This window comes from Dipteris shenzhenensis, chromosome 23 (assembly GCF_047967505.1).
Source record: "Dipteris shenzhenensis isolate YYH24624 ecotype China chromosome 23, Dip_SZ_1.0, whole genome shotgun sequence".
NCBI lineage: Eukaryota > Viridiplantae > Streptophyta > Polypodiopsida > Gleicheniales > Dipteridaceae > Dipteris > Dipteris shenzhenensis.
In genome coordinates this window covers 26,843,710-26,855,914 of record NC_141618.1, presented here as the reverse complement: position 1 = coordinate 26,855,914, position 12,205 = coordinate 26,843,710, and the positions used below count along the sequence as shown (strand labels likewise).

The window sequence follows — 12,205 nt, the reverse complement described above, 5'->3', positions numbered from 1 at the left end:
TGCAGAAGTCAAAATGAGAAGCCTAAGGGCATGGTGGAATGCAGGCCATGCAAGTGATTCAGGCTTGCCATGGCTTGAAACTTGGTTTGCATGGTGGCATGCTAGGATTTCCCATTGGGGCCACTACATTATAGAGGTTGGTTTTGTATTTCTCTTGAAGTTTTTTTTATCATGTTAATAATGTAATTTTGCCATTACAATATCTCTGCAATGCTTGGTTTGCAGAGTATGTTAGCTAACGAGAAGTACTTGATACCTCGAACAAATCTAGCAGAGTCTATTCATGGTAGTTGGAGGGCTGGATTGAACCATGTCAAATATGTTGGTCTCTACAATGCCTCTATTAGTGACCTCTCAAATGCAATTTTACAAAGCTCTAGATACACATCTTTTTTGAAGGGCCAGTTCATCGGAAGTGGACCGAGTCTAGAGACCTTTAAAAAAAGGTCTTCAAAATCTCGGATTGACATTAGTGCCAAAACAGTTGTTGATCTAACAAGTGATGTTGCAAAGGAAATGGGTGTTGCATCTGAAGTATCTTTTAATGATGGAGATGACAAGACTATGCGAAGGAAAAAAAGTCAATGCCTTCAAATATATGTGAGGATGATAGTCACCACCCTGAGTACAGTTATGTAAATAAGAAAAGATACTCCATGTCTCCAAAATCTAAGTTTGCAACAGAGAGTTTTGAGAATGATGATTCCAAGAGTGTACAAGAATATGAAGTGCATGATGCAAATTGGGCATTACGAAGAGTTCCTGTAACAAGCCAAGTCCGTTGCCAGGCTTGGCTTGGACAAGGAGGAAAATGTAACAAGCTTGTCAATATAAAGGATCGTGAAAATCGACGTGAAGTTGTTGCACCATCATTCTTTGGAAGGATTCAAACACCAATTGGAGTGCGCTCCCAAATGATTTGGTTTTGTGGAAATGATGTAACCCACACGTGGAAGCCATCAACTAACATTACAGGTATTCCAGGACCATCACCAAGAAGGTGGAAGGTTCAATCAGGAACATCCTTGACAAGTGTAGAGATTACCAGGTTGACAAGCACAGGGTTTGTCATATTAGGAGTGTCAACTCCGATGGCGGGTGCAAGTTGTGCTTCACCAATTCAAGCCCATGATGAAACAATAGTATTGCACGAAGATCGACCTCGGCGTCGAGATGGCAAAGCAATCAGATGGTGAAACAAAATCTCCAAAGAAATGGAAGATAGAATTCAGAGGTCATTGGTCATGAAATGCATTGTTAAGGACGCAACAGTCATGAAGGCCATGGAGCATGCTGAGTTCATTGTTTCTACAGAAGGATCAATGCAAAAAGGTATTGAATACAAGGTTGACATTTCTCCATTTCCTTCTTGCAATTGTGAAGACTTCATTGGACGATCATGCGAATTGGATGCCTATATTCCATGCAAACATATTTATTACATCTTCCTTTCATACCTTGGATTGGATAGCAGAAATAATATGTTTGTTCACCAAGCCACCCTGAGTAAAAAAGAGATAATCCAGGCATTGTCCTGCATGCCTTGAGGTTTAGTTTTTGGAGACTGCACTTTCATGATGGTCAACAGAAAATGGAAGGGCTATTATAATAATCCTTTTTCCATGAGGATATTGAACCACAAAAATAGTATTTTTTTGAAGACTGAACCTTCATGATGTTGAATACAAAATGAAAAGATATCTATAATAATCCTTTTTTCCATGAAGATTTTGAACCACAAGAACAATGTTTTTGGAGCCTTTTGCATTTCTCCTTGTGTAAATTTTTGGTTTGTTTCTCCACTTGTTGATAATTGTGGCAGGACACTTTGTAGGAAACTTATTTGAAATAACATGAACTAAACACAACTAGTAGCAAAATACCAAACTATGAGTGTAAAATATTGACTTAAAATTTGGCTATATTTGTTACATTTCCTTTTGTACCTTGGATTGGATATAAGAAATCCTTTTTTCCATAAGTAATTTGAACCACAAGGATAGTGTGCTAATTATTCTCCACTTGATAATTGTGGTAGGACATTTTGAAGGATGATTTTACATCACAAAAGTTTGAACATGTCTTCTATGTGATAAATCATGTCTTCATTTTCATTTGCATAGGTTGAAAACTTATTTGAAGATTTGTTTTTTGGTTATTGGTTGTTGTGGTTTATTAGTTTACAAGGACAACCACTTCTTTTATTGAGCAATATGGACCCTTCATTTACAAAACGGTTTCATAATCATGGCCTCATTTCATGAACTTCAAGAGTTAGAAAACTTGTTTAGTCAGAAATGAGGATATCCATTTCTTTTCTTAAGCAATACGACCCCTTTCTTTACAAAAGGGGTCCATACACTTGGATTGTTTTCATAAACTTTGACACAAAGAAACTGCATTCTGATCCAATTTGCTCAAATCCTCAAATGGCTTTGCTCAAAAATTAGAAATCCCTTAAAGAGAGGATAGATGGTTGTGGGATGGATTGTCTCATCAACTAAGATCGTATGTGATTGCATTGGTGGCAACCTTCCAACCTCAAAAATTTTGACTACTTTGTTGTCATTAACTAGTAGTAGCTCAAAGTGAAGTTGAAGTTGCTATGAAAAATGAAGAAGTGAATCATGTAGTAAGAATCGAGAAGATGATGTAGTGCGAACAAACAATGCAATATCGTTTTGCGTTATTGAGGTGGGTTGTGGTTCACATAAAAGTCTACTGAAAAAGAACCATGGAGTTTTTTCTAAGGTCCCTGACGTTGCAATTGATGAGCTCAACAAGCCGAGTAATTCTTCATACGTACTGTTTGGGACAAATTGTTGCACACACTTAATGATATCTGTGTTAAATTTATTATTATCATTAAATGCTTTTGTTTTATCGAGATCAAATTTATGTAGTTTCTTTGGAAATTGCATTATGATATGAAATTTTATTTTACACTTGCAACTTTAAAATGTTTGAAAAAAAACACGAGAAAGAATGGAGCAAAATGGACAATGCTATAAAGGGAATTTTTTTGGAAAATGAAACAATGGCACCAAAACTTGTTTATTGCAACACCAGGGCAAACACAAATAAAGTAAAAGCCTTGCAAGTATAGCAACCCAAAATGAGGGCATCAACGCCTCTCTCACTCAGTGGTAGGTAACAAGCCAAAACAAGAGAGTTGTTCTAAGTAATGTCACTCTGCATCAAAGGCTATGATATGGCTAGAACTATTTATGGTGAAAAAGCCAGTTGGCTTCAACTCCAGTAGCATTGAGCAGACACATAAAATGTTGTCATCGTATAGTCCTTTAAACGAAACCTCCAAGCAAAGCACATCGTCAACATGTGACCCTCTAACTTGCACTGCAACATCTGAGCCATCTTCAGTAAGAATTATGCCCTTAAGAGAAGGTGTGCATACAACTGTGTGTGGATAGTCACATGTGAAACAAAATGGTTTAGTCAGGTCCCTGCTAACACGACTTCCAGAGCAAATGGAACAGATGTAATCTAGTAGTTGCCCATTCAGACCACTGAAATGTAAAATACCGCGGACCTACAAAACAACGATTGTTGATTACGTTTTGGTGGATAAATTTTTAAAAGCATTTACGAAAATGCTTTTAAACTTACCCTTCTACCATATCCTAGACCAGAGACTTGGTTGATGAAAACTTGTTGTAACTCCTCCCTCTGATTGCCTTCAGGAACATCTCCCAAGATTGTGAAGTCAAAGAGACACAATGAATCATGAGCACGCATGTACGACACATTTCTGAGAGTGTGCATAGCTATGCCATTGTCATGGAATTCTTGGATAAGCTATGCTTGGACGAAGGTTAACTATTCATACAAATTGTGTTGGCAAATTGAAATTGCATCAAAATCTTGACTCTAAGAAAGAAGGTGTAAGTGTTAATGAAAAACTTCAACTTGTTCAATCAACTAACAACTGCTCTATCCTTGTTGCAAGGTCCACCGGCAATAATATTTTAATCATTCGAACTGCCCTTGGAGTCCAGCTTGACTACGACAAAGGAAATCATACCAATGACACTGGATATGTTATCGAAACCAGACTTTATAGCCGATGAAGCCCAAGGTAAACATAATGCAATAGTGGCCTCCGGAAGAAAGGCAATAGTACCCTCGAAACGATCTCCACAGATCACTGCCGTCGTGGCATTAATATGTAGGGAGTAGCTTGTTGTCCTACCCTCCCTAGTTGCCTTTGGTAGCACAGTCGCTCCCTCAATGCGATAGAAACAATCAAGCTCTAAGCGCTCCCTATATTGTTCCACAAAAGCATGAGGAACAACTAGAGTTATGGTATCGCAATTGCGGCAATCACTAAGATCAGCAGGGATGCATATTGGGTAATTTGGGTTTCGTGCTTTAAAAGTGCCATACTTGGCCAACAACTTACACTCAAAGGCAAAACGGTGTTGTATGAACTCAGACAATAGGTCTATAGATAGTATGGGAAGTGAGTTTCCTTCAGCAACAACGAAGCTCTCACCCAAAGGAACGATTAGACTAGCACTATATTGCATGACCTTTTGGATGCTAAAAATGAGCAAAAAAAATTAAAGTAAGAAGTTGTTGCGATATTTTATTAGAAAAACAATTTATTTTAAAGAACATAATGTAATAGTTAAGTACAAATTTGGAGCTTTTTATTGTTGCCTGACGAGAAAATTAAGAAGCATAGGGATTAATGACAACTAAATGCAAGAAATCATGTAGTATGGAGCACCATGCGATGGAAAATCTCTTAGCTCTTGCAAATGTACAACACACGATATATGTAAAAAACTGTGACTGTACTAGATTCTAGGGGAGATGCTATATGAAATTATGATGAACTTGATGTGGATCCGCAGCCAATTAGAATATGGTCAGAACATCCATTGTGCTTGGTGCAATAAGCGGAGGCGCGAGGATTTTTAAACAAATAGCCTGCAAGTCCATGAAGAGTGACTCGCTATATATATGCAGTTTCCAAACAACAAACAAGTATTGCATAACAGAATTTTTGGAAAGCACATAAACTATGATAAATAGCAACAAAAACCTTCTTCGTAAGCAAACTTTGCTGCGCTCTGATACGCCCGCTTCAGTGTTTTCCTGTCCTTCTTCTCGACAACTTTTGGCCGCTCAGCTCTCACATGTGTAGAACCACCACCTCCACTTAGTCGACCTCCAATGACATGCTGGCAGTCGAGGGGACGGAAATATGCAGGGGAAGCTGTCTCAAAAAATAGCAAAATGTGAACTACTGTAGAACGCGGAAGGGTGGATGGTCCTGGACCAATCAGTGGAAGGTTCAATATGCAAAGAGCAGTTACACGTAGAAAGGCGTGAAGAACATAAACAACAAAGAGGGGAGCAGGCATAAAAAATTTGCACCTCGACTGGTCTGCTTGCCACACAGAACGAAGGGCCCTCCTCCATGGGACGTTTTCCCAACCACACCTTAATATGTTGAGCGTTTCGAGAACAGGTTCACAAAACGGCGCTGCATCAAATCAAATAAAGCCACAATTGGAATTGATCGACAGCAAATAAACAGAGCAAGACCGTCACGGGCTAAACAAAAATTACTTACCACTGTCAGACGTCTCTTGCATCACCTCGCTAAAGTTATTCTTATTAGGCGTTTCACGATCGGCGACCCCAAAGTCAGAATTGTCGACCTCCTCCTTCACCTCGAATTCACTCTCTTCAACTTCCTCTTTTACTGCCACCAAGCTCCCTTCATCTGCCAAATCAGTCATACGAAAATCGCAATCCTGTACTTCCTCCTTCAATTCGACCAAACATTGTCTACCTGCACAATAAAAAAATGATTTGTTAATCAACTATGACCAAGGATTTACTAATCTGATCTTGGCACAATAATACAAGTATGGGGACTGGTACCCATGATGTCTTCAACTTCTTCTTCAACAGCCGCTATGTTACCACAGTACAAATACTTTTCCAATTCTGCAAGCAAACAAACGAAATCGTTTATGAAACTCTACACTCAGAGATATATCTGAACAAAGGAAGGAAGCGTAAGATGAAGCAGAAGGACAAAGTACCCTCTTCGAATTTCAGATTGTCACTGTCCATGGATTCTGCAGGGATAGCTGAATCGAAGGCCATTGTAAGGTTACTGGATAGATTTGTTTAGATGATAGGGGTACAATAACGCAAGTTAAGAAGTGCACAGGGAGTAGGGATGGACTCGCTTTAATAGCTCTTCTGCTGGAGACGGGCACGAAATAGCCCTTGGAAACTCCAACCGATGAATTTGATGGTCACCCACGATCCGGAGTTGCAAGGGATAACTACATACCTAGAGCGACGCTGGCAGATCCATACATCTGGCAACACATGTATTTGCATCACTTCCATTGTGCAAAGGTCGAATTTCTCCATCACCTCTGTTGCCCAAAGGTCAAGTACACATGCAGATACGTGAAACACGATTGGCGCATCGAACGAACGATCGATAGGTTTGCGAACCCTTCCCGCGCTAATTCCATGGATGACGTCTGAGCTTCAGCAAGCGTTGCCAACCTCTGCGAAGAAGAGCAGCCATAGCGTGGTCTCTGGAGGAAGAAAACGTCTACGATGCGCATGGCGTTTGGGAGTGCCTGGTTGGTTTGAGAAGCTCCGCTGCTTCTCTAATCGGCCAGAGGGCTAGTACAAGACGTGGCAACTCCCACATCACGCGTGCAAAAAGACGGACGAGGCCACATGCACAAACTCATAGAAAATGGCAAAACGTGTACGTGTGGGCCTGCTGATGTGGAGGGCCGTGTCGATGTCAGCTCGGGCTCGATTTCTCCAAGGACCTCCTCAAAATGCCTAAGTCTCCCAGAAGCCGTCGAACCACGCGGGCGAGATCTCCTCTTCGCTCGACGCGATCCTCAAGCTTGAACACCACCATCGATCTCGCCGTGTGAATCCCGGCCATCGGATGGCCGATGGGACATTTAAAATTAAAGCACCATGGAACTCAAGGTTGGGGACCCCGAGTCTGCTAGAACCCGATCTCGGTTAGCTTGCCAACATGTGGCAAAATGAGTCTCGCCACTCAACCACTGGCAGTTCGACACACGTGCCTCGAATATTCTTCTGTAGATTCATCTCGTGCGGACCTGTACATAGCCGATCGAACTCGCGACCCCCCCAATCTGCACATAGGGAGTCTATGCAACGAGCTACGATCGTATATTGACCTCTTGTGCGCGCCATATGATTATAAGGTTAAGTGAGAGCTATTAAACCACCGTGGAACTCAGGGTTCGGGACCTCAAGTCTGTTGGAACCCGATCCCAGATAGCTTGCCAACACGTGGCAAAATGAGTATCGCCACCACTGGCGGTTCGCCACGCAGGCCTCGAATATTCTGCTGTAGATTCCTCCCAGGCAGACCTGCACACAACCGATCAAACTAGCGACCTGCCGATCTGCACACAGGGAGTCTATGCAACGAGCTACGGTCATATATTGACCTCTTATGTGTGCCATATCATTATAAGGTTAACTGACAGCTTGGCCGTGAATAAACCCCTGGGATTAAAAGGTCTGCTCACGAGGTAACCCGAGTCAGGGCAACACCTTATCTGATATGAAGATTCTCTGTGCTGATTTCGGAGGGACACCCATGAGGGCGGGAGTATAGCAACCAAGGTCTGGGTGCCGTGTGGCAAGTGAAAGGTCTGGGTTCGTAATTGCGGGCAGCATGCTATCGAATCCGCAGGCTATCCAGAATAGTCTGTCAACCATCTGTTGGCAAATGCCCCACTACGCAAACAGGATTGGCCACGTGGACTTCAAAATTCCATGTAGACTTCAAAGATTCATGTATATGCAGCCAGAGACCCAAATCGAATCGAATATTGACACGCGGCCAAGATAAATATAGTAATTTATCATCTTCCCAAAAACCGACTCGTCATTATAGCCCTTCCCCCCTTTCCCCCCGGGCAGGCCAAAAATGGAATTTTTGTCATCTTTATGAAAACAAAATGGACTTGTCACTATAGCCTTTCCTCCCGAGTAGGCCTAAAGTAGCCGAAGGAACATTTCATTCGACCTGTTCACGCTCATACACTAACTAGGCTCATAACAATAGAAACTTATTAAGGTGCACAACACAGAAGTGCCGAAAGAACATTAATTGTGCCGCTCTGCCTCTCGCCTATAACGATACAACAAAAGCATTTGCAATCGATATCCACCCAAAACAGGAATTCGAAATACCAACAAAGATCGAAAGATGAAACACACAACGATGATGTGCAGGGAAGTCAGCAAAGGCCAATTACATGCTTGCTCCAAGAAACCCACATGAACTACCTTCGCCCAATCAGAAAATAAGTGAAAAAAGATGAATGACACATGTCATTCAATCGGCTTGCCAAAGATAAATGGGGAGGCAAAGGGGGGGGTTTAGGGACAAGTGGTGGAGTGAGGGAAGTTAAGAGAGAGAGAAAAAGGAAACTAGTGGTGGAGTGAGGGAAGCTAAGAGAGAGAATGGGGAGGCGAAGGGTGGGTGGGCTAGGGATGAGTGGTGGAGAGAGAGAGAGAGACCCAAAATCATTAGTTGTGCATAATTGCCCCATTTATTGAGCTGAGAGCTTTAATAAAGCCCAATGAGAAAAATCTAGAATTTATGAAATTTAAAAACTCCCCTATTTTAGCTTTGCCAAAGTAAAACCATTGCTAAGGCTACCCTCTAAGGGCAGGCCAAAAAGTATTTGCTCAAATTTCAATAATTGGATTATTTTATCTTTCCGAGATTATAGCCAATGCTAAGAAATTGCCTTTGGTTGCCTCCCCATAAGGTCTCTCTGGGAGACACTTTGGTTGTATCCCCATAAGGTCTCTGTTGGAGACACACTACTAGAGGTTATACTACATCTTGAGTCACAACACAGATGAGTCCTATGAAGAACCCATGGTGGAGCAATAAAGTGAGAGAACTCGCCGGAAATATAAGGTTTCACATTTTGGTGCCTTTGTGGATGCATACTCAAAGTTTGATCACGAATCAAGTAACCCATTAGTTGCTACCTGCATAAATGTGGAGCTTCTTTGAAAAGGAAGCGAACGAAGAAAATGGTGGAGAGCGACGCAGGATAAGCAGATGGGCGACGAGCTTTGTTAAAGCTACGTATTTGGAGCAGATTTGCCATTTTATACGCACGCGTCCGAAAGGGTGCCTAGGCACTCGAAGGATCGCCAGGTACAACCACTCAACCAAGCCACCCACCCCAATATAGCTTGGTTAGCAACCGAGCTATCATTTGATTTCCGCACATGAATTGTGGAGGGAGTGGTGCATCTCTTAAACCCGTACAAGAGCTTTAGAGGGAATAATGCAACCAATCTGTAAACGTAGGTACTCGACTGCTTCTCGAATTGTAACACAAGAAGTTATGTCACATGACATGTGATGCCTCGCGATGTCCCACCCTCTCTCCCCTTAGTTTTGTTCAGTTTACGAGTATATCAGAGCTAGTGTTGCAAGCTGTGAGCTGTTTCTGGAGGCTGTAGTTGATAAATTGGAAAAATTTTGCATTCCTCCAATCAATCGATAATGAAGAAGCTCCATCTTGTTTCTTAATTCCTTTCATCGCCATTATATATATATAGATATATATATATATATATATACATATATATATATATATATATATATAAATATCCAACCTTTAATAGTAGAGATCTGTTAAGGAGTCTTGAAAGGAGGAAAGCGGTAAGCTAGAGAAGCTTGTTTTTTAAAAGACAACATCCAGCGAGGATTTGAACACGCATTTTCAAACTGATCTTAAGAATGCTCCATTTTTGGAGAGGAATGAATGCTCTTAGACCCTATTTTACAGAACTTTAAAATTAAGGAAGAAGCTTGAATCCTTTGTTAGATGGTAAGATATAGCCCACTGATCTAACCTCTTCTCATCCTCTCAATTTAAGGTTTTCACTAACTTTAACAAGTTTTATGCAAGGATGAAAATGACTTTCCAGAGCGTTATAGCTCACGTTGCTAGTGGCTTTCAGTGAACGGACTTCAATCTGGAGAAAAAAGGTAAGAATAAGAATGTTGAGGATTCACAAAACTTTAAAATGAAGGAAGAAGTCTTTAGGTCCTTTATTAGATGGTAGTGTTCCAACCTCCTTTCATCCTCTCAATTTAAGGACTTCACAAAAAGATTTGAGGCATTTAATTGACTGGCAATAGGCTTTTAGTGTGAATTATTGGAATCTGCAAATTTTTTTAATCAAAGTATGAGTATGCCATAATCAGTCATATGAGCAACAAATATTATTGATGTGATACAACAGCACTCAGGATATATCGAATGGCTCTGGGCCTTATGAGATAGAATAACAATTTGGCTCTACCTCAAGAGAAAGATTCAGAAGTGCATTCCTTGCTTATACTACATGCATGAAAGATGCCATCAGGGGGGGTAGTACGAGCAAGTTTTGCGACGATAGATTGATGTAACGTTGTCTCAAGAACAATCATGAAATATAGCATTCTATAACTGTGATTCATTTGGCTAAACCAGTGCCCCACATGGAACACCTAGCATAGACCCTATTGGAACAGCTGGCAAAGTCAACAAATAAGCCAAACCTCCATATCAGCTTAAGGTGGTTATCCCACTACACAAACAGCATCCTGTAGTACCAAGTCTCACCTATTCATTAGATGGGAAGAGTCTACTTTCAAGAAGAAACTAACCAACAGAGGCAAAAGTCTGCCATATATTCTGACTATGGCCCTAATGTTTGGTTCTAAAGTATGCCCATTAGTATGCCCATTATATAGATTCCTTCCTAAGCTGGAGTCCCTGATGTTTGCTCTAACGCTATGCCCATTATATACCAAGGCGAAGTCCTAACGGTATGCCCATTAGGGCACAGGCCAAATATCCCATCCCCACATTGGCCTTGCCCAGCATATAACTTGATAGAAGTCAACGCTCATAAATTGATCATCCCGCTCACAGTCAGCCTGTACATGGTAAATTGGCCTCTGCTGTAAACCTGTCAACATTCTGTACAAATACCAATGCTTCTGCTCAATCAAGTGCTCACAAGTTCCACTGGAGGATGGTGCAACTTCAGAAGCATCAGTCACATGAAACCCTGCCACAAGGCCACTCTTTTTGTTATACCTCCATCCTGCTGCTTTTCCTCTAGCCTGTCCGCCAGAACATGTATTGGACACTAAGAAGCATTCGCAGAGCAAACTTTATCAGACTTTGGCAGTATTATCTGCCCCGTACATGTGTCATGTGCAGAAGATGTGTGGCTAACAAGCTATATCAGTACACCAAGCAAACTTACCAAGCTCCCTCCGCTCGAATTTCTCCAAGGAGTGTGACAAATTGCTATACAGACTCACATTATATACACTAATGCACCTCAATATTTCCTTCCCACAATGTACACCTTATTACCATAAAATCTAAAAGGATGAATAGATGAATAAAATCCACATCCATGTTCTCCACTATGCAAAGACTTGATCATTTTGTTATTTTCTTCGTTGCTCATCAATGCTAAACATCTGCAAATCCATACTGAAGCTTACATCCAACCACCAGAACTATATTAAACTGAGAGAGCATCAATTTAATCCAGACACCAATCTTTCCTTTGGTAGGATACTCTAGCAAAACATAAAAGTTGTATATCATTCACAAGTATATTTGACAGAAAATACAAAAATCAAAGCATAGGAGCAGACCCATCTTGATTCAGCCAGTCACCATTTCGCCTGTTAAAACTGAAGTTCAAAACCCTTAAAAGTTTCAAACTTAAAGCTCAGCACTAGGAAAAAACAAGGACTGAAGGAATTACATGCACTGTCTCTTTCACGACGATGAAGATTTTTTGCTCTTCTGCCCATAAAACGTCAGCAAATAATAATCTTCTAGGCCTCTACATAATACTATTAAAATTGATGACACATTCGATCCCCTTGTCAACCAGCACATGCCTTAAAAGCAACATCAGGAAGGACTCACCCCCCCAACGTGCCAATAACATGAACGTAAGCAATGACCCAAGACAAAAAGAAATCCTACACAACAATAAAAGGCATGTACAAATTCCAATAGACAGGCTTATCCAAATGAATCAAATTGAGTGAGATTTAAAATTGTAATTTAAAAAATCATCTTTGAAAATGTAATAA

General features: G+C 40.9%; 1 protein-coding gene across 2 annotated transcripts; it reads right to left on the bottom strand.

Moving 5' to 3' along the window:
* Window positions 1-4,818: 4,818 nt before the first annotated feature.
* LOC147887186 (uncharacterized) lies at window positions 4,819-6,547 on the bottom strand. Of its 2 annotated transcripts, XM_087394999.1 has the most exons (6): window positions 6,338-6,547; window positions 6,081-6,229; window positions 5,917-5,982; window positions 5,603-5,824; window positions 5,404-5,512; window positions 4,819-5,242 (listed from the first exon to the last, which is right to left on the bottom strand). In XM_087394999.1, exons 2-6 carry the CDS (start codon window positions 6,142-6,144, stop codon window positions 5,152-5,154), a joined length of 552 nt encoding a protein of 183 aa, XP_087251125.1. In that variant the 5' UTR covers window positions 6,145-6,229; window positions 6,338-6,547; the 3' UTR covers window positions 4,819-5,151. The 2 variants fall into 2 exon arrangements, with proteins under 2 accessions (XP_087251125.1, XP_087251126.1); XM_087395000.1 differs by lacking the exon at window positions 6,081-6,229.
* Between the last annotated feature and the right edge of the window lie 5,658 nt (window positions 6,548-12,205).